General features: G+C 42.0%; 2 protein-coding genes across 2 annotated transcripts in view; one reads left to right on the top strand and one right to left on the bottom strand.

Annotated features, from left to right (window-relative positions):
* Positions 1 to 1457: 1457 nt before the first annotated feature.
* Positions 1458 to 3065, top strand: LOC307016207 (general transcription factor II-I repeat domain-containing protein 2A-like; the record flags this gene model as incomplete). Its single annotated transcript, XM_079645250.1, has 2 exons — positions 1458 to 2955; positions 3058 to 3065. 2 exons carry the CDS (start codon positions 1458 to 1460, stop codon positions 3063 to 3065), a joined length of 1506 nt encoding a protein of 501 aa, XP_079501376.1.
* Positions 3066 to 16215: 13150 nt separating this feature from the next.
* The window catches only part of LOC307015309 (uncharacterized protein), a 36213-nt gene continuing 28485 nt past the window's right edge, over positions 16216 to 23943 (bottom strand). The window contains exon 2 of the mRNA XM_079643821.1: positions 16216 to 16375. Coding sequence (XP_079499947.1) covers positions 16302 to 16375 — 74 coding nt within the window. The 3' untranslated portion in view covers positions 16216 to 16301. The remainder of the gene's footprint in view (positions 16376 to 23943) is intronic.

Raw genomic sequence — 23943 nt, 5'->3', positions numbered from 1 at the left:
ATCTCCGGTGGTTTAGGAGGATTGTTTGTAATTCTCCCTTTAGCAGCTGTCCATGGCTGTTTCCGAGTATGAATAGGGGTTGAAGAGGCGCTCTTACTGGGTGATAACAATGCAGGCCAGCCGGTCGCATCACAGATTTCAGAGCGCTGGGCTCTGCCTGTTATTCGCCCTCCCAAATCCCATGGAAATGATTTACTCTTAGGCTTTGCACCCAGAGAGTTCCAGGGAGGACTACCACTTGTAGATGTATTACCCGGTACACAGCCCTCCTGTTCCTTGGAATCCTTGTAGCTGCTAACTAGCTGTGAGTTAGCATACCCTTTTCCATTATTTTGCAACACTGGTAAAGTGGTGTCATTCCCACGACTTGATCCATTCACTTCCACGTTAACTTCCAACCGTTGCATTTTCATTTCCAACACAGCCATCTTCTGTAGAAGTTTGTGGAAGTCATCTGTAGAGAATGGAGGCATTTTGCTACCAACTACTTAAGCTAAATAGCATGCAGTAGCCTACCAGGCTTTAGCTATCGCTAGGCCACACTACTGTAAGACTGAGGTTGTCGTAAAAGTGTTGAAATATGGCTGAAAAGCTCCATCTATCTATGAAAATGAACTGTCCCAGTGATAAGTTAATGTCCAGGAGCCGCTGCTCGAAGTTTTCATAGAATAAGAATAGGAAAATCAGCATAAAAAGTAAGCAGAGGCAAGAGCAAGCAGAAAAGCGTCTGCACTGTAAGAAAGATAAGGGAGCTTAACATGAACATATGATTTTATGTTCGTTGTTTAGAGTTATTTTAAGGCAGAGGTGCCCAGTACGTCGACCGCGGTCGACCAGTCGAACGCAGGGGCAATGCTGGTAGATCGCGAGTCATTCATAAAAACAAAAATCCAGCTCCGTTAAAATAGACAAAACAGGTTTTGATCCCTCCTCCCTTGGCCTCCCTGCCACTTAATTCAGGAGTTTACTTGATTGACAGAAAAAGCGACCTATCACTTTCCAGTCTGTTAACCCAGAATGCAAAGCGATACAAAATCAGTCAAGTGCCGGGAAAACTCAAATTAAGTTAAAGAGATAAACAAGATAAAAACAACAAAATGAGTGCGGGACCGAGGAAAAAGCTAAAAATATACCACTTCCATCCAGAATGGGAGGAAGAATATTTTTTTGTGATGTCACATTCAAAGGTTATTTGCCTTATTTGTAAAGCAAGTGTCGCTCTGCCAAAGAAAGCTAACGTGGAGAGGCATTATCGGAGTGTTCACAAGGCATATGACAGCGACTTCCCTCCGAGTAGCGAGTTAAGAAAGAGAAAGGTGAGGGAACTTAAATCACAATTAGCTGGACAGCAGTCACTTTTCTTAAAGCCGACATCCACCGCAAAGGCAGCCACTGAAGCATCTCTACGAGTGAGTCACGCTATAATCAAACACAAAAAATCCTTTCAAGATGGAGAGATGGTGAAAGAAGCCTTCGTAGAAGCAGCAGACGCCTTGTTTCGGAATCACACAAACAAAACAGAAATAGTAAACGCTATCAAGACCGTCCAATTATCACGGAGCACAGTCACACGTCGCTGTGAAGTCATGGCTAAGGATTTGACCCAGCAACTCAGGAAGGACATAGAAGGATGCGAGTGTTTCTCACTCCAACTAGACGAGTCCACTGACGTGAGCGATACAGCGCAATTGTGCGTTTTTATCCGGATGGTGTTCACAGACATGACGGCGAAAGAGGAATTGCTGACAATTCTGCCAATGAAGGAACACACTCGGGGCGAGGACATTTTTCGGACATTTACAAACTTTGTTGACAACACTAAACTCCCCATGTCTAAGTTGAGTTCCATCACAACGGATGGTGCGCCTGCGATGGTGGGCCGTTGTAATGGCTTCATCGCAAAATGCAGAGAGGATGACACATTCCCTGACTTTCTGAATTATCACTGCATCATACACCAGCACGCACTTTGTGAACAAATGCTGAACATGAAAGAGGTCATGGATGTGTCACTTAAAGTGGCCTGTTCTATTCGGGCAAGACCTCTTCAAAGACGGCTGTTTCGTGCATATCTGGAGGATGCCGACTGTGTTCACACTGACCTCTTACTACACACCGACGTAAGATGGCTGAGCAGGGGCAATTTTCTCCAGAGATTTCGAGTGCTTCTACCGGAGATAAAGGAATTTCTCCATGGCACCAAGCTCGCGGAGTACGCACGTCTAGATGACGAGGAGTGGCTGTTAGATCTGGCGTTTTTAACAGACATTACACACATGTTAAATGAGCTGAACTTGGAGCTACAAGGGAAAGACAGAACTGTGGTTGACATGATCAGCTCAGTTAATGCCTTCAAACAAAGACTGCATCTGCTGTGTTCAAAGCTGCAGCGCAAAGATTTGGCCAACTTCATAAACATCGCCTCTGAGCTGGAGAAGCAAGGGAAGGACAGCGCGCTCCTTGACAGTGTGCGCTACACAGAGCAAGTCAATAACATTACATCTGACTTCGAGAAACGCTTCCGAGACTTTGCTTTGCTCGAGCCAATCGCCACATTCATGTGCTATCCGTTTAGTGAAGACCATGATATTGATTCGCTGGCCCAAAACATCGGAGCAGTGTTTCATCTGAACTCGTCTGCGCTGGAGGATGAGATGTTGTCGCTGCAGGCCGACATTCAGTTAAAGGCGCGTGCCCATGCCGGACAGTTTTGGAACTTATTCAGGGTTGAAAAGTATCCAAACGTCAGAAAATGTGCCACCTCACTGACCTCACTCTTCGGCTCAACTTATTTATGCGAGTCAGCCTTCTCCCAAATGAAGATAGTGAAGTCGAAATACCGTTCCCAATTAACTGATAAACATTTGGAGGCCTGTCTGAGACTAGCCATCAGCAGTTACTGTCCTGATTATGCAACATTGACAGACTCCATTCAGTGCAAGTCATCAGAATATGGTAGGGACCCACCTAAATATATTGAATTGTGTTTTGCAGCATTATATCAGGACCATGGAGAGAAGTTTCTTACCCTGCTTGTTTTTATGTGTTTCTTAACAGGGAAATGAAGGGACAGTCAGAGAGAGAGAGAGAGAGAGAGTTGTTGTTTTTTTTATATATTTGTCTCACTATATAGGTTCATTTTGATTGTTTTGTATTTTTTAAAAGATGCGTTCTTTTCATATAAGCTGTTGGAATATTCAGGGACTCCACTCCTCAACCTTTGAGGTTAAGAGTGAGAATCCAGAGTTCTTAGAATCTATCAAAGATGTTGATCTAATTATATTAACAGAAACATGGTGTAAAAATGATCTGCTCACTCACTGTCCTCCAGGTTATAATGAAGTAATGGTGCCCTCTATAAAATCAAAAAACATACGCAAGGGCAGAACATCGGGGGGGATCTTGGTGTGGTATAAAGGAGATCTTTGCCATCAGATCTCAGTAGTAAAACAAGGTAAATCACACATTTGGCTAAGGTTAGATCAAGCCCTGGGCATAACTGACAGGAATCTATACGTGTGTGCTCTTTATATACCCCCAGTAGATTCTCCTTATTTTGAAGAAGACATTTTTGAAACTCTCCATTCAGAAATAGCCTATTTTCAGGCCCAGGGAAATGTGCTTCTAACTGGAGATCTGAACGGACGAACAGGAATTGAACCTGATGTCATAGACCCACAGGGCAGCCACCATGTATTTGGTGAGCCCCCCCTGTTTACCACACCAACCGTCAGCCATCGGAACAGCCTTGACTCTGAAATCAATCAGAATGGCAAAGAGATAGTGCATCTCTGTCGGGCCTTAGGCCTGTACATAGTGAACGGGAGGTTCAGAGGGGACTCTTTAGGGAGATTCACATACTCCTCAGCTCTAGGGTCTAGTGTAGTAGACTATGCAATCACTGACATGGACCCCTCCACTATCAGTGCATTCACTGTCAGACAGCAATCCCCCTTTTCAGACCACAACCAAATCAATGTGTTCTTTAAAGTCTCAGGTCCAATGAGTGACACAACAAGGGAACCCAGTAAGCTGTATACATTAAATCCTACTTACAGATGGGCCCCAGACAGTGGAGACACATTCACCATGGCCTTGAACTCACCTGATCTGATGAATGACATGTCACTATTTGACCAAAATCAATATGTTCCGACCAAAGATGGTGTAAACATGGCCATTGATTATATCAATATGATATTTCACAAGGCAGCTATTAAAGCTGACCTTGTAAAACAAAAGCGGAAGCCTGTTAAAAGGCAAAACGCTGACAAATGGTTTGACCAGGAATGCAAGACCATCAGAAAAGACCTGAGAAAAATAGCAAATGAAAAACATCGGCAACCAAACAACCCAGCCTTACGCATTAGATACAATGACCTTTTAAACAAATATAAATGTACAATAAGGAACAAAAAACTAAATTATACCCACATGAAACTTGAGGATATTGAGAAAGCCATTGATCAAAATCAATTCTGGGATCTGTGGAGCAACTTCAACACAAAACAACCGCAAGCATTACCCATCCAAAACGGTGACATCTGGAGAGAACATTTTGAAAGTTTGTACAAAGACATACCAATAAATCTAATGAATTCAGATCAATGTATTACAAAAGAGAAACTCCAAACATTAGAAGAAACTATTAAAGACAACCAAAACCCCCTTGATTTCCCAATGACTTGGGAAGAGTTGACCACACAGATACAATCTCTCCGGCCAAGGAAAGCTTGTGGCCCAGACAACATTAAAAACGAAATGCTCAGATGCAGCACCCCAGAGATGCAGGGTACAGTATTAAAGCTGTTCAATATCATATTGCAGTCAGGATGTTTTCCTGACATCTGGTGCAAAGGGCTCATTTCCCCCATTCATAAGAGTGGAGACAAATCAGACCCTAATAACTACCGTGGCATCTGTGTCAGCAGCTGTCTGGGGAAATTATTCTGTAGTATTCTAAATAAAAGAATACAAGATTTCCTTAACCGACAATCCATCTTGAGTCAAAATCAAATTGGCTTCCTTCCAAAACACCGCACCACCGACCATGTATATACCCTTCACACTTTAGTTAACAAACATGTACACCAAACAAAACATGGTAAGATATTCACTTGTTTCATTGATTTCAAAAAAGCTTTCGACTCAATTTGGCACGAAGGGCTCTATTATAGACTTCTACATTGTGGTATAGGGGGCAAAATGTACGATCTGGTTAAATCAATGTATTTAGGGAATAAGTGTGCTGTTAAAATTGGAGACAAACAAACTGAATTCTTCACCCAGAGAAGAGGTGTTCGTCAGGGTTGCAATTTAAGTCCCACTTTATTTAATATATATATAAATGAACTTGCTGTTCAGTTGGATCACTGTGCTGCTCCTGGCCTCTCCCTCCTAGAGAGAGAGGTGAAGTGTCTGCTTTATGCTGATGACCTTGTTCTGCTGTCTCCTACTGAACAAGGACTACAACAACAGCTGGACATAGTAGACCAGTACTGTAAGAACTGGGCCCTGGCAGTCAATATGAAGAAAACTAATGTCATGGTTTTCCAAAAACGCCCCAGATGTCAGGAGAACAAATACCAGTTTACCATAAATAATCATATCATGGAACATAGTATGAGTTACACCTACCTCGGTTTAACCATAACAGCATCAGGAAGTTTCAACATGGCAGTGAATGCACTCAAAGAAAAAGCCAGAAGAGCTCTTAATGCAATTAAGAGAACATTTTATAATGTCCAAATTCCAATTAAAATCTGGCTCAAAATCTTTGATAGTGTGATCCAGCCCATTGCGCTGTACGGTAGTGAAGTATGGGGTCCACTCAGTCACCAGAGCTATACCCGCTGGGACAAACATCCAACAGAGTCTTTCCATGCAGAATTCTGCAGATACATTTTACGTGTTCAGAGAAAAACACCAACAAATGCATGTAGAGAGCAGAATTAGGCAGATACCCACTGATCATTAACACTCAAAAGAGAGCACTGACATTCTTTAACCACCTTAGATCCAGCCCCCGAGACACCCTCCACTCCAAAGCCCTCCAAAGCCAAGAGCTAACCCCAGAGAAGAGTCCCCTATGTCAGCTGGTGCTGAGGCTAACTGCCCCCTCTCAGAGCCACTCTGACCAGTCTCTCAACAACACTGCTCTCCAAACACCAATCACAGTCAAACGCATTATAACACAATGTAAAGACAACTATTTACAACATTGGGAAGAAGAAACTAAAAGCCAAAGTAGATTAGAATGTTACCTGGCTCTAAACAGAGAGTATGAGCTGGCAGAGTATCTCTCTACTGTCAGAGATAGAAAGCAGAGACAGATCCTAACCAAGTACAGGCTCAGTGACCACAAACTGGCAATCGAAACAGGAAGACTCAAAAGATCCTGGCAACCAAAAGAGAACAGAACATGTGGTCACTGTACGACAGGTGAGACTGAGACAGAGATGCACTTCCTCCTGAAGTGCCAAACATTCAACGAAGTAAGGAGCATTTATTGGAACAAGTTGAACTCTGTAATCCCAGGTTTCAAGGAGGTTGATGACCTCTCAAGACTGAGAGTACTCCTAGGAGAAGGAGACAAGGCACACCTTGCTGCCCAATATGTATACACATGCCACAACCTGAGGGACAGTGAATGAGACTCACACACACACACACACACACACACACACACACACACACACACACACACACACACACACACACACACACACACACACACACACACACACACACACACACACACACACACACACACACACACACACACACACACACACACACACACACACACACACACACACACACACACACACACACACACACACACACACACGTGTTGAAATGTAATTGTATCACTGTATATATACAGGACTGTCTCAGAAAATTAGAATATTGTGATAAAGTTCTTTATTTTCTGTAATGCAATTTAAAAAAACAAAAATGTCATACATTCTGGATTCATTACAAATCAACTGAAATATTGCAAGCCTTTTATTATTTTAATATTGCTGATTATGGCATACAGCTTAAGAAAACTCAAAAATCCTATCTCAAAAAATTAGAATAGTTCCTCAGACCAAGTAAAAAAAAAAGATTTATAACAGCAAAACACAATCAGACATTTGAAAATGTCCATTAATGCACTCAGTACTTGGTTGGGAATCCTTTTGCACGGATTACTGCATCAATGCGGCGTGGCATGGAGGCAATCAGCCTGTGGCATTGCTAAGGTGTTATGGATGCCCAGGATGCTTCAATAGCGGCCTTTAGCTCATTAGCATTGTTGGGTCTGGTGTCTTTCAGCTTCTTCTTCACAATACCCCACATATTCTCTATGGGGTTCAGGTCAGGGGAATTTGCAGGCCAATCGAGGACAGTAATGCCATGGTCAGTACACCAGTTACTGGTGGTTTTGGCACTGTGGGCAGGTGCCAGATCATGCTGGAAAATGAATTCCTCATCTCCATAGAGCTTTTCAGCAGACGGAAGCATGTAGTGCTCTAAAATCTCTTGGTACACAGCTGCATTTACTCTGGGCTTGATGAAACACAGTGGACCAACACCAGCAGCTGACATGGCTCCCCAAACCATCGCTGACTGTGGGAACTTCACACTGGATTTCAAGCAACTTGGATTTTGCTCCTCTCCAGCCTTTCTCCAGACTCTGGCGCCTTGACTTCCAAATGAAATACAAAACTTGCTTTCGTCTGAAAAGAGGACTTTGGACCACTGTGCAACTGTCCAGTGCTTCTTTTCCTTAGCCCAAGTCAGACGCCTCTTCCGTTGTCTTGAGTTCAGAAGTGGCTTGACCATGGGAATACGGCTATTGTAGCCCATTTCCCGGACACGTCTGTGAACAGTGACTTTTGATACCTGGACTCCAGCTTCAGTCCACTGTCTTTGAAGCTCCCCCAAATTCTGGAAGCGACTCTTCTTCACAATGCTGTTAAGGCTAGGGTCATCTCTCTTGGTTGTGCAGCGTTTCCTGCCCCCTTTCCCCCCTTTTTGTGGATGTGCTTTGAAACTGCACTCTGTGAACAGCTTGCTCTTTGAGAAATTTCTTTTTGTGTCTTACCCTCCTGATGGAGGGTGTCATTGACGGTCCTCTGGATAGCAGTCAGATCAGCAGTCTTCCCCATACTTGTGATTTAGTTTACTGAACCAAGCTGAGTGTTTTTCAAGGCTCAGGAAACCCTTGCAGGTGTTTCGAGTTAATTAGACGATTCAAGTGATTCGTTGAACACCCTACTAGTATACTTTTTCATGATATTCTAATATTTAGAGATAGGATATTTGAGTTTTCTTAAGCTGTATGCCATAATCAGCAATATTAAAATAATAAAAGGCTTGCAATATTTCAGTTGATTTGTAATGAATCCAGAATGTATGACATTTTTGTTTTTTTAATTGCATTACAGAAAATAAAGAACTTTATCACAATATTCTAATTTTCTGAGACAGTCCTGTATATCATCAATAATATGTAAAAATTTGAAATGTCTGTTAATGTTGTTAATTATTTTGTATTGTGATGCTTTGGCAACATTGTTTAATTTAACTTTCATGCCAATAAAGCCCCTTTGAATGAGAGAGAGAGAGAGAGAGAGAGAGAGAGAGAGAGAGAGAGAGAGAGAGAGAGAGAGAGAGAGAGAGAGAGAGAGAGAGAGAGAGAGAGAGAGAGAGAGAGAGAGAGAGAGAGAGAGAGAGAGAGAGAGAGAGAGACACAGACACACTAACAAACAAACAAACAAACATGCCTTTTTGTTTTATGTATTCATGTATTTGTTTCTGTTCAAGAACCCAAATAGAGTTGTTGTAGTTATCCCAAGTATAAATAAAACGTGTTATTCAGCCCCCTGCAATTTGGGATTTTATTTTTGGTTGGTAGACCTCCGTGAGCTGGTCATTTCAAAAGTAGCTCACCGGCCAAAAAAGTGTGGGCACCCCTGTTCTAAGGCTTTACTCATTGGGAACTCGGTATGAGATAGAGCCACACTGTTGAGATGTCCAATCTGCCTGTTTTACACACTTTAACCAACTGAGGGTTTGTGTTCCAATGAAGCCCATGATAAAGCCTCACGAGATGAACCCTTTTGTGAACCAATTGGCTGGAAAACTTAAAAGCTTCATAAGGCTTCATCTCGCCATCAATAGCCAGGAGTGACAGCCACCACGCCCACACAAACAACACAGACAGGGGGAAACAAACACAAAGTAGACGGCTGGAGCAGTACAGCCACCACAGCGTTACCTAATGCAACTCCACACTACGTCTTACGGTGCTGTGTACCGGAGGGGAGATGCGAGGTACGGCTGATACTTTTTTTTAATTTTCTTTTTTAATTTTTAATTTTTATTTTTTTACCTTTATTTAACCAGGATAGGTCTCATTGAGATTAAAAATCTCTTTTTCAAGAGAGTCCTGGCCCAAGAATGGTAACAGCACAGTTTCAGACAGTTTTACAGTTACAAGCAATTAAAAAAAGAAAAACACACAATCACAACACAGTCATACACCAAGTTTATCCAAAGCATTTACAGACACAGCGGCCTGCTTCGAGGTCAGTTAAAGTTGCTTTGAGTGTTTCTAATGAGACCAGCTCTCTGAGTTTCAGCTCAGTTTGAAGCAGGTTCCAAGCTTGAGGGGCAGTGTAACTGAACGCCCTTTTCCCAAGTTCAGTACGGACCTTTGGTACAGTTAAAAGGAAAAAGTTCTCTGAGCGAAGCCGATAGGATCCAGTGCATTTTTTATTTATGTACATACTTAGATAAGGGGGAAGAGCACCAAGAATAGCCTTATATATAAGGATGTGCCAATGTTTCAGTCTACGCGTGGTCAGGGAAGACCATCCAACACGAGTGTATAGATTGCAGTGGTGCGTCAAGGATCTGAGGTTTGTGATGAATCTCAGTGCACCGTGGTAGACGGTGTCCAGCGAGTGAAGGCACTGAGAAGATGCATTCATATAAACCACATCTCCATAATCCAGCACAGACAGAAAGGTTGCAGACACTAGTCTCTTTTTGGCCTCATAGGAAAAACAAGACTTGTTTCTAAAGAAAAAACCTAATTTTATTCTTAATTTTTTCAAGAGTTCCACAATGTGTGGTTTAAAAGAGAGCGAATTGTCAATTATAATTCCAAGATATTTATACTGCAACACAGATTCAACCTCCGTCCCCTGCAAGGTGGTGATAGGAGGAAGGTTCAAGACCTTGGCTTTTGCTTTCGAGAACATCATTAGGTTTGTCTTGGCAGCATTTAAAACAAGTTTCAAATCACACATGTTGGATTGTACAATGTTAAAAGCATTCTGGAGCTGACAAAGAGCCTGCTTCGGGGTGGACGCAGAACAATAAATAACTGTATCATCAGCATAAAAATGCAAATTTGCATTCAAAACATTGTTATTAAGACTGTTAATGTAAATAATAAATAACAATGGTCCTAAAACAGATCCCTGTGGCACACCCTTGGATACCGGAAGAGATGTTGAAGTTAAGCCTTCTGCCCGCACACACTGTGATCTGCATGAAAGATAATTCTTGAACCAACAGACAGCCTTACCTGAAAGACCGATACTAACAAGTCTTTGTAACAGTAAGGCATGATCCACTGTGTCAAAAGCCTTTGACAAGTCAATAAAAAGTGCTGCGCAATGCTCTCTATTGTCTAAGAAGTAAATAAGATCATTTACTACTTTTAAGGCAGCTATTGTAGTGCTGTGATTTTTCCTAAAACCAGATTGAAACTCAGATAAAATATTATTTATTGATAAAAACTCTTTCAGTTGGAAATTGACCAGTGATTCCAGTACTTTATTTAAAACACATAATTTGGAGATGGGTCTGTAGTTGTTTAGGTGAGTGGGGTCACCCCCTTTTAACAGTGGGAGAACAAAAGCAGATTTCCAAATAAGGGGAATTTCGTTTGTCTCCAAGGACAGATTAAAAAGATAAGCCAAGGGCAAAGCTATAAAATCAGCTGCTAACTTTAAAAAGTACGGCTCCAGGTTGTCAGGACCTGCTGATTTTCTTGGTTCCAAACTTTTCAGGGCTTTATGCACCTCTGAAACTGTTACTGGAATAAAATTAAACGGTTCACCCTCCCAGATACCACCGTCAGAGCGATCAGTGGCTCCTTGAGCTATGTTCTGCGAGGTAAACAGAGAACCAGAAGCAATAAAATGCTCATTAAAACAACCAAGCATTTCTGCCTTATCAGAGATTTGAACAGAGTCCTCCTTCACAATGCAATCAGGAAGCTCTATAACATTTTTGTTTCCAGTTAATGATTTAATAGTTTTCCAGAATTTAAGGGGATTATTTAGGTTATCTGAAGTTTCAGATAGGAGATGATCCGCTTTGGCATTTCTGATTTTAACGGTAAATGCATTTCGCAGCTGCCTGAAGAGCAGCCAATGTGACTCAAGACCTGTACTCCTGGCTTTTGACCATGCCACATTGCGCTCGTGTAGTAAATCAGAAAGATCTGATGTGAACCATGCATTGTCTCTGCCTTTTACTCTGTATTTTCTTAAGGGGGCATGCCTATCAACTATTTTAATAAAACCATCATAAAATAATGTCCAAGCAGTTTCAACATCTGCAATGAGATTGATTTTGTCCCAATCAAATAGAAACAGGTCGTGGAAAAAACCCTGCTCTACAAAATGTTTCATATCACGCTTTATGATGATACGGGGTTTTGTCTTAGGGACTTTTGTATTCCGTACCGTGGCAATGACACAGTGGTCACTGATGTCATTTGCAAATACAGAAGCAGGGGTGTATTTATGAGAAGCATTTGTAAGGATTAGATCAATTAAAGAGGATTTTTCAGGAGATTTCAGATTGGGTCTAGTGGGACTGCCAACAATCTGAAAGAGATTTAAGGAATTGCAGTATGTTTTAACATCATCAGATGCTGGTAGCAGCCAGTTCCAGTTAAGGTCACCCACAATGACAATTTCAGTATAGTTAAGACTGGACAAAAGCTGCATTAAAGATGGTAAAGCTTCGCTGACAGCTGAAGGTGGTCTGTAGCAACCAACAACAGTAATATGGAGCGCTTTTGATACTTCCAAGTCAAGAGCCAAAAGTTCAAATTGTTTTGTCAGTGATTTAGAGAGAATAATTGTTACATGAAACTTCGATTTAACATAGACTGCAAACTTGACGATCTGGCGGAGAAAGGTTGTGAAGCCTCCGTTGATATGCCGTTGTAAATGGCTTGATGGTGTGTATTCGGGGGAGGGTGCACAGCTGATTGCAGCCGTACGTCTTACGCCAGGGTCGGACTGGCCATCCGTAGAATCTGGAGAACCACAGAACGGCCGGTCGTCAAGGGCCGTTGACGGCCGGCTGGCCATTTAAAAAAAAATAGTTTAACGTCATCATTTAAATTGCGTTGACGGCCGACAGAGGGCGGCAGCGGCCGCTAATGCAGTTGTGTGGTTCTTATCTGTCAAATAATCACACACGAAGAAGAAAAAAGACCGGCCACATGAAAAGAAGGGATTAGACGCCGCGGCAGACAGGGACAATGAAAAAACATGGATAAATATCAAAGAAAACGAAAAGAAAAAGGTGGGGCCGAGAAGGCAAGAGAGAAAAAGGTGAAGTCACTCGCAGGTGAAGCATATAAATGTCGCAAATTGACAGACCTTTTTGGCAGCAGCGCTGCTACAAGCATTATCAGCAGCAGCTTAGAACAAGTGCAAGGTGATGAAGAGAATGATGAGGGCGCGAGTTCAGATATACAGCCAGCCTCCTGCTTTCATGATGAGGGACAGAGTTGAGCTGGCGGAGGAAGAACCAGCACAACTTGCACATATGTACAAGTGCAAGAGCAAGAGGTGGGTGAGAATTATCCCTTGAACTCAGTGGCGTTTTCTCCTGGAGGCCAAGGGAAGTCAGGCTTCCCCTGTTTTTTTAGATTGTAGTTATAATTTTAATAAATAAATAAAAACACTTCGTTTAGTTTCGGTAATTATTCTGCCGGCCCATCTCTCCCCCATTCTCATTGATTATTTTACAAAGAGTGAAACAGCGGCCCTTTAGATGTTATGATGAAACAGTAGATTGCACTCTCTGTTGCGAGAGGAGCCTAGCCGAAATTGTCTTCCCTTGGTGAAAAGAAATTGAGGGATTGACCAATCAGATGAGGCTCACGTCATGCCTCACAATCCAATCAAATCGCATCAACTTCAGTTCGTACTGTAACTGTCATCACCACCCTTAAAAAGTAGCAAGCAACTGAAGCAAGTGCAATTATGGAGGGTGGAGATTTGGAGTATTTCATCAAAAATAATTGTACTAAACTTCTGCTACACAGCAGCAACTAAAAATGAAATCTGATGACAGGCCAATGCCCAAATTGGAGCCGTGTACTACAGAGAGGAAAAAAGGAGCGAATCGGACGTAAAACTTTAAATAATAAACAGCGGATTTCTAACATTTGACATTTCATGTGACCGGACTGGGTCAGTTTCCAGGGCTGAATTTTAGTCCCAGTCCGCCCCTGTTTTACGGTGCTGTGTACCGGAGGGGAGAGAGAGAGAGCAGCGAAGGGGGGGAGAGAGATACTAATACGGTTTCCTGCTAAAGCTGTGGAGAGTATGTGCTGCAGGGAGTTGGATGCACAACGCACCCAGGAACGAAAGCTAGCTCCGGTCCTTTTCCCTTGAGGGAAACTGTGGACTCGATGTCCTGACAGGCTGGAGATGTGCAACCTGCACAAACGCCAGCTCACCATTATTACAAATGGTGAAATGCAATGTAAAATTACCGAAAAAATACCAGCTCACTAAATCACAACTGCTCAAACCAACTACAAACTACTACCGTGGATTGGGCAGAGAACGATTCCGAGAAAGTTGCTCCCCCATGTGAAGTAATATGACGCGTTTGACATATGACGTTACAAAACGACGTTTTTCGTAGCAGAGCTCAAAAAAGGCTCATTTTCCTCTGAATTCCTGCCCTTATGTCTTGTAAAACATATAAAATCCTGCATTAACATTTTTAATTGTAATTTTCAGGCAAGGTTGAGCATAAATGTAGTAAAAAAAAAAACCTGCAAGTTGCTCTTTAAAGGAATTATTGATGGAAAAGTTTCCTCACAAAATGCAATCTTCATTACTAAAGCTGAAACCTAAAGAAATCATCAACAGTTTTATTTCCTGATCACTTAATTGTTTCAATTAAAACTAAAAAAAGGTATTGTGAAAACTCCCACTCTTGAGAACATCTCAACACTTTATTCCATCTAAGCACAAATGTTTATGACAGACACGCCCTATTAATCCAAAACGGTCTTTAGTGGTATCAATTGTGAACTTTCTTAATATTAATTGTACATTCAACGTATGTTCTATTTAGAACAAAGATAGGATAGTTGCAGCTGAAACTGGTTAATAGCAACTTTCTGTTAACCTAGATAAGCATGTTGTTCTTATATCTAGAAAATATATTTTTATTTTATGTTAATCATAGAACAATAGGACATTTTCCAGAATAGCAGTTAACTTTATATAACATTCAATCTCTCTAGACTCTTCAGAACATCTTACTTCTCCTGTCCCTCTCATTCCTCACTGCGCCCTGCAGCTGCTCCTGTCCACAAGCTTCTCATAAGTCACACTTAGTCTCTTTGTGTTATCCAACAGTGTGAGAGGGCTTGAGCAAGCATCGTACAGCACCTCTGTCATGCTTAAACATGAACAGATTCCTTCTGACTGATAGACTTATAAAAACTTCTTTTTACTTTCCCTTAACGTTACTGTATGTAATATAATGTTTTCCCTTGAAATATAATTAAGTACAACTGTATCCTTCAAAAACTATGCTAAAAACAACAAATTATAGTTTCTTATTTATTTCAATATATCTACTACTTCAAATCACACATTGATCTATTCATTTTCAATGTATTCACTCCAACTTCAGATCAATCATTGATCCTCTACTCCTTATTTTTAAACTCACTCCTTCTTTCAGGCATCAGAGAAAAGAGCAAGCAGACACACTGCTGCTCTCCCGGCTGATGAAACAAAGGGTCTCCTCTTCTACAGAATCAGAAAGAGGGGGAAGATACTTTCACAGACAAATACTGATACACCCCGGCTGGAGCTCTCAGCCTTTTCAGGAGAAGGGGGCTTCTTTGAACAATTAACAACAAACTATGGTATACCAAAACATTTATCAACATAAAACAAGACCTTTACAAATCAACAATGACAACCAACATGAATGAACAATCAACAAACAGATTTCCGAATGTCTCGTCCCCCCCTACTCTGTCTTCGTTTATCATTTTATTATGTTGGAAGCGGAGGTCGGCGCCTTCTTACTGTCGCTCGGCTTAACCCTGCTAAGGAGCAATCTCTCTGCCTGACACCATTGCTGTCGGAGACTCCCCGGCATGGGGGCCCCTAACTCTCATTCGTCGTTCAAATTCTCCTCCCATCCTGACTTCGTTTCTTCTTTCTTACTGACTTTTATCCCTTATATATTCTAACTAAGGTTATTTGTGTTCACTTTTTATACTTTTTATTCACAGAAAATTATTCCCCATACAGTCTATCCAGCTTTTATAGTGCGATGTATATTTCAACAAGTTGGGAGATTTTTGAAAGCGCTTCGACACCCCCTTTTCGGCGATGTGGCTTTCACATGGAGTCGGAACCCAAATCTGCAGAACCTCTTTATCGTCACGTTTAGCCGTCTAGATTAACCCAACAGAACAAGAGATAGTGAGATCCGGTAGTTTCAAATGGCTTTTTGAAAGTTGCGTTTCTCCTCTTGGAATATACATATAACACAACTGCAGCTCCTACGAGACTGGAAAGTGTTATTCTGTTTTGTCATGGATGGAGACTCGATACTCCACTTGACTTCCCCAGCAAGTTTAGCCGTGGGGACTCGATACCCCACAAGCCATAGGGACTCGATACCCCACCAGCCGTAGGGACTCGATACCCTACCCTGAAATACTTTGCTGCTTCACTTTTATGTTATATAACTTTCCTACCTAGCTAAAATATGTATTGTATTTTTTACCTTCAAGACTATGACACTGGAAAATGTCCCTGACAACTCTAAAAATGTTGTTTTATAGCCAATCACAGATTTTGATTGTAACAGGTATCTGCTCACCTTTCAGTTGTAGGGCCCTGGTTTTAGTCGTCAACGATATTCTAGGTGTCTTCCCTGGACCATTCGTCCGCTGGCTGCTGGTGTTCCTTCTATGAGACCCTACTCATCACGTCATCCCGTCGGGGTCACCACTTTGTTAGAGCACCACCCAATCGAGTGGTTGGAAGGTTCACCTCTGCTCCGCGCGTCCCTTGATGAGCTGGTTACATTTTAAGAGAAGGAATTTGAAACACCAGAATAAAGGTTAAACAATGATCTGTTTTAATGGTAAAAAACAACAATACAAATACAGAGTACTCTGCAACAGTACAAAATACAGAGCTCTCCGGGCTGAATTCTACCACCGTGTGATAATGCGTATCACGACAGCCAGTCAGAAGACAGCCCCGTGTATAAGAATATCATAATATTTATACAAACAAGTGGGGAGGAGTTGTGTCGGTTGCTCCTCCCTTGGGGTCATCTTATTGGGAGATACAAAAACGATGGCCTGCCGCAGCGAATCAGCGCGAGCCAGCCGAGGCGAACCGGAAACAAGAGTCTCTTAAGTTTGAGGTAAAGCAGACACATTTGGTGCCTGGTACGAACTGCTCCGAATAACAAGTTTGTTTTCTTGCATCTGGCAGCCTGCAGACACATACACATTCTGGACATAGACTTCCTTCTCTCCGGCCCCCTCCCCCATCAGTTTAATACACACACAGTTTCACATACTTTTGGACTCTTTAGGATATGTTTAAGATATAGTTGTTTATAGTTGGCTAATACAAGTAATGCATGTAAGTTACCTTAGTATCAATAATAACGAGGAAAACATTACCTCTGCTCTCAAGCAGTCCTACAGCAATGCTTCTAAGTAGTAGAACTTTACAGCATGTTTAACGCACACACCTTTTACCATACAGCCTTCCAGATGTTTGACACACTGTGTCCAAATAAGGATATCTCATCTCTCACATCTCCACTACTCCTAGTACATACTGTATGTTTCACTTCTCATATTTCCAGCTTCTTGTTATACAGACTACTACTATTTGATACAAAGTAATTAAGCACACACATATGTTTAAGCAAACTCATATCTGGACACTGGGAAAACAGGTTACTTTAACACACACACTCGCGAGCTTCCCCCAGACCAGAAATCCAAACGAAAATATTTTCACTCCGTACTATTTTGATCATTTGCTCAGCTAATAATCAATCAGATTGATGGATTCCAGAGAAGAGAAAACTTTGAAAGCCTTTTTCTCAAAATGATGACTCGATGACAGTCATTATATAATGTGACATATTTTGCTTAATATTTTGAGTACAAAAACAATCCTGATATCATTAGAAAGCTAGGAATCTCCTTTTTCCAACAGTGTATACAACTCAAAATGTGTCTTCGGGTCAATGCGACTGATTTCGATAAAGCAGGTCACATATTGTGGCATAAGCCTTTTCCCACAGGCATATTCTACCGACGTATTTTTCATTATGATTTTACCTCTGATAGTCTGACATGGCAACCAGTGTAACCCATGTATTGATTCCATCTGATAGCTGCTATGATAACAGCGAACGTATGGTCCCTATGCCTGGTTAGTTTTGCCTGACCTTATAAATGTGTGTATGGTCGTGTTCTAATCACTTTACTCAGCGCTACTGCTTGTCACAATTGTATTCTCGCCGCCGTACTCACCATGAACTGTTATTGCTCAGGTTAATCTGACTCAGCCAGATAGAACCAGTTTTGGGAGACTATAAAGCCTGAATCGCATTTGGCAGCAATCAAGTTAAAAGTTTCGGAGACATTTAAGTAACACCCAGAAGTGTCGGGCAAGTGACCGCATGAGACGTCATCCAGAACCTGTGATAGTTTCACTGATCTCTAACCAAAGAAAACTGACTCTTAAAGTGGAAAGGACCTTTATATTATGGCATTAAACAGATGAGCCTGTTGTTGTTCTTCTACATATTACAAGTGCTACTGGACTTTTAACCTTATCAGACTTTATCTTGTGACAGAAACACTCTCTTTGCAATTCCAACATAAAAATGAGACCTTCACACCAGAACCCAGAGCCACTCTAACACAGATTATAATAAATATCCACTACATCAGGTGTGCAGCAAAAGCACTTTATTCTAATGTTGTACAAAAAGGGCAGTTGAGGGCAGCAGGCTTAACATAGAAAGAGACAAACCGAGGGGAATAATTCAGGAATTGTATGCAGGCTGTTTGATTTGGCCCCTGCGGGGGGGTTTCATCCCAGCACTAATCCAAAGGCTATAATGGGGCATTGTGATAATGAGCTTTTGGCTTAGGGCTTGTACACCCCCAGCTCTAAGGCCCCACTTCCAGCCCGAGGGCCGCGCACTGGACCGAGACCTCATATGATCACTACCTCCATGGGGCACTAATGCTGCCACACAAACCAAGGGTTCCACGCAGGATCCTGAACACGTGTGAAACCCATCGACCCTGTCCTGGCCAGTAATGCTGGTACTGTCACCTGATGTTCACACAATCCCTGTCAGAACACACACTTATACCACACTTGTCTATTTACTTAAAGTACTTATATACATTTCCCAGTGTCCATGGAGACCAAAAGCAAATGCTCAAATTGGAGAAATTAAATGACGGAATATTTAGCCTTTTTGCTTGAAAATATAATAATATGAAAGCTTGAATCAGCATCTCTAATTCACAATGTAATACTTAAGTCAGACAGGGTTTCTGGAATGAAAGACACATGTACGGGGTCAGGGATTTCATATGTAGATCAAAGTAATAAGCAAATTTTAAAAAATGACGTGGCCCAGCTGAAGAAAACAATGCAATACATGGAGCCACTGTAGAAGCACTGAAGAATAGAATCGGAGGATGAAACCCTCTTTAATGTCACACATACAGTACATGCACACAGCACACACAGTGAAATTTGACCTCTGCATTTAACCCATCCTTGTACTAGGAGCAGTGGGCAGCTATTGCACAGGATGCTGTCTAAAGCAATGACAAGGCTCTCACACCTGGAGGCCCTCAAGCCCTAATGGCGCTCAGTCAACTGTGCAGTTTGTCTCAGCAAAGCCTGCTGAGGACTTAAAGCTTATTATCTTTCAACCATATATTATTAGTTAAAATACAAAGTGATATCTCCTGCCAGTGCTGCAATAAGAGAAAAGCCACACTTCAGTCACAAAAGTAAAAGTTGAAGTAGATAAGGATGTTCAGGACAGAAACTCTTTCTGTATTTGTATCCGGTTTTCCTCTACGTGTTCTATGAGCAACAAAAGAAACAATGTGCCAGAAACTTCAGGGCGGAATAAATAGACATGCATTCAGACAATGCAAACATGTAACATATGCAAGCTATGTTATTTTTCAATAAAAACAAGCTTCACTAATTTGTGACGAGGAAGGACCTGCTCGCCTGAGGGAGGTAAACAATGTTACACCGGAGCTTTGTTTGTATTTGTGAAAACACCACAGGTCCGGCTTCAGGTAAGAGCAGCAGAAGGGTAAGGAGGAAGGGAAAGGCTTCAGAGACTTTTATTAGCATTTAGGCATTGATTGTGTTTGCAGACAGCCTGCATCCTGATGGTGCAACATGGTTATTGTTGCTGTTGTTATACTGTATATGGTTAAACCTCCGGTACATAAGAGTAATATTTACCAGCTCAAACACCAGGGCAGGGATTCATTGGTGATACAATCCCCCATGTTGGTAATACTAACAAATGATGGTCTTCTTAAACCATCTGATGCATTACGCATGTGAAACAAGTTCGGCTGTAAATAAATTCATTTTACCGAGGACTTACATTGTTAATTTGTTATGTTTGTAAGGTGCTGGTATAATGACACAAAACAGTACAACAAGTCCTGGGAAAACTCCACTAACCACACGTCTGTAATCCAGCCTGAGCCACAGGGAGCCTGGTGTCCTGCCTGTGGGAAACGTTTTAATATGTTTTTAGGTAAATAAAGGGCTTTAAGGCTATTCTTCAACACGTACAGCGATGCAGGGCAGGCTGGGGATTACACCCTATTAAACACTTCCTGGTCATCAATGAGTATACAACCTATTACAAGAACATCATTGAGCTTAAAGATAGGAGCAAAAAGAGCTAAGAAGAAAATAAGAGGCAATTTGTAATGTTTTTGTGAAGGCCAGAAAAAGGGACCTCTCCAGACATGCTCCACATCTTTCACCTTTAAAGATCATACTCATCAGCCAATATGCATCAGAGCAAACTAATAAACTGAACTTTGCCTGTGACAAATCAAATTAGCACTGTGTTGCCTATTTCTATGTTTATAGAGTTGGGACATGTTTTTTGGCTCAGAGTGAGCGCTCCTTAGTTTTATTGGTTTGCTGGGGGCGTGTCAGAGTGAGCGCTCTCTGCTTTGCGAGGATCTTTGTGAATGGAGCATGGAGATTAACACATGGAGGAGCGGAGACGTCATGTAAACTATATTCGTGTCTGTGATGCTTGAGCCTTGGAGAATATTTGTCTGTGAGTTATTACTGTGCAATTTGGATGTGTTATGTGCAGAATGTTTGAAGTTTGTAACCTTTTGTCTGAAGCTAGTTTAATGTGTGATAATTCAGCTAATGGTGATCTGTGCTATTTCTATCTAATAGTGATGCTAATGGTAGCTAACTCCTTTAATAGTAGTATGTGTGTCTTTTGTACAGTGCTACTTATATGTTATATGTGTAAAGCCTGCATACTTAAATGTGTTTTATTTCTGTATTGTTACAGTTTTACAAAGTAAAAGAAGAACAGTAAAGTCAAGAAAGCAAACCTTGCATCTTTATTGGAGGACTTTTAAATGTTAGCTAACTGTTTAGCTACGCAAAGGGATACGCGCTGTAATGGCAGAACAAGCACGTTTGAAACATGGGTGGTGTTGATGAAGCTCATCTGATCAGGCCCGGGAAACACACCTTTAGAAGACTTTTAAAATATAAACACTCTAAAATTAAAGTAACATGACACATATGAAAACCGTCTGGAGTTTTTTTGACTAAACCCTAAAATGGTCAAATTAATGAAAAGTTGAATAAAACTAGTAATAAACTGGATCAAATAAGGTTCAATCACCACCAAAGCGGTTCCAGGGCCAATTCCGGGCTAGTACCCGAATAAGAACCAGTTCTTCCGGTTTCCAATGCAGCGGAGTTCTTATTTGGCACCAAAAAATTGCTTGTCAACAAGCAAGGACTTCCGGTTGGACGAACATGTGAGGGCTGCGTTGTCTCGTTCTCCCACGACTTTACTTTCTACATTTAATTTAAAACCACCAAAGTTGAGTTAAACCTGTATTGTGTGAACATAATTTGGAATATAGATCAGAAAAAGCCGTTGTGATGCCGAAATCTGCATTGAAAACGGAGACGAAACAGGCAAAAAAGACCGAAACTGCTGTCTCCGACATGGCTAGCATAATTAGCCTGCTTGAAGAGCACAGAGCTAGCTCAGAGCTAGCACAGAGGGAGCACAGAGCTAGCATTTCAGCTGACTTCAAAGCTGCCTTTGCAGTACTGGAGGCGAAGCTGAACCAAACGCAGAGCACAGTAGCAGAACATGGGGAACAAATAGACTCTCTTGAGACCAATGCCAATTTGCAAGATCAGCGACTCCGTATACTCGAGGACAAGTGTGCGGTATTAGCAGATAGCAATGCTAAGCTGGCTGCGAAGACCGCAGATCTGGAAGGTCGGAGCCGCAGAAATAACATTAGAATCATTGGACTTCCTGAGTCTATTGAGGGACCCGGCCTACAACCTTCTTTTCTGAACTTTTGGTCGAGCTGCTAGGCAATGAAACTCTCCAATCCCCTCCCGAGCTGGACCTGGAGCTGGAGCTGGAGCGCCGGCAGCTAGGCCGCAGCCAGGGGCGAGACCGCGACCTGTGATATTGCGGCTGCATCGCTACCAAGTCAAGGAACTGATTGTCCGGGAGGCCTGCAAGAGACGAGGGGATCTCCGCTACCGTGGGACACCAGTGCAGATCTACGAAGACTTCACACAGGAGGTTCTCGAACAGCGGGCGAAATACCGACGGCTAACTAACCACTGATGTTGTGCTAGGCTAGTGGTGGCTGAGCTAGGCTAGGCTAAACCACGCTAGCCCTGCATTGATGGTGGACTGGGTACGTTACAACCGTTATGTTTGGACACAATTGATTGTATAATCTAACGTTACCTAGCCATGACAGCGCACAATGCGACATGTGGTCTACATTTATTTTTTGTATGATTAAATTTTTGTATTTACATTATATACCCGGGGTGTTTTTTGCAGTTTTTCGAATGTCCTTGTTAACTCGTGCTGTTCAAAATTGTTTCTGGGCACTTTACAGCCGTCGTTCTGTTGGGACGTAATTTCTTTTATAACTAACGTTGCTCGGCCATGAAAGCACAGGATGTGACATGTTTACATCTATGGCATGGGAGGAGGTGGGAGGGAGTAGAGGAGGGGAGGGAGAAGGCGGGAGAGGGTGGGGCATTTGTTTTGATGGGGCTATAGGTTTCCATTTGTTTGAGGCAGCTGTTTCATTTACATTCTGTTTTGTCATCTTTATGTACACTGTTCTCTCCATTTTTAGTTGTGGATGTTCTAGGGCTGTTCTTACACCTTCGATGCTGTACGCGGTGTCATGGCTAATGTAACTGGTACAGGGACTGGTGGTGGACAGGCAGTCAGGATACTCTCTTTGAACACTGGTGGGTTGAATGCTTCGGTGAAACGCACAAAGATTATCAGTGCATGCCCTGTGGGCCATCTAAGCTAATTTACAGATGGCCCTGAGCCCAATAGAGATTGCCCTGAAAAATGCTCGCGAACGAAATGGCACGAAGGGTTTGGGGGGCCTCCCCCTAGAACATTTAGATTTTTCCAGGTCTTACTGTAGATGCTGTCTGGTGTATTGTCTAGACTGAATTATAAGATGAACCACCACAATATTATATTGTACAATTTCAATTTTATTCTTCATTTCACTTGTTTGTTTGCTCTTGTTTGCTCGCTTGCATGCCCTGCATAGCTATAAGAAATACTTAAGTTGTTGGTCAAGACACTTTCCATCTGATGAAGGCAAATGCCTTCCCAGATGTAAAAAAGTAGAAAACATTACATTCAGTTATAACTGCCAAAACAAACATTATTTACACTATTATGGCCCCTGTTAAAAATGTTTGTTATGTTATCTACTGTAAATTGGTCGAATGAATGCTTCCTCATCCGGAAGCTGACCGAGCAGACCCGAGCAGCAGTCGAGAGGAGCCGAGCGCATCCGCGAAGCACACAACATGGTGACGTCGGAGTTCCCGTTAGCCGGCAAATCTAAATCTCTTCGGTCAAAATAATTTCCCTTTAGCGCAATACCGCTTCAGTTGCGCCACTTATGTGACAGACAAGAAGAGTATGTGACAGACAATAATAGTCAATTCTAATGTCTAACACGTAATGTGGAGAAAGAGATGTCCTGTCTGGGTTGATTGTGCGTTGATCTGTTGGTAATGCCTCGGGGTTCCGGTGGGCATGTAAACAAATGCATAATGCTGCGCTATACTTTGTGGCCTCACCCGGTTGCATAGCGACACTTATGGTTTAGGTGTCTTTTAATAAGCAGGTAGTCATATCATTAGCTAGAACTAGCTGGATCTGATCGATATGGACATAAACGCGAGTGAAGTCTAATCTGACGGGAGAGAGAGATCAGCTGCTGCTGACGAGTCGACACGCAGCTCTGCATGATCACAT

This window comes from Notothenia rossii (genome assembly GCF_949606895.1).
Source record: "Notothenia rossii genome assembly, chromosome: 8".
Lineage (NCBI taxonomy): Eukaryota > Metazoa > Chordata > Actinopteri > Perciformes > Nototheniidae > Notothenia > Notothenia rossii.
The sequence above is the reverse complement of the archived record's forward strand: the minus strand, read 5'-3'. Positions and strand labels throughout refer to the sequence as shown.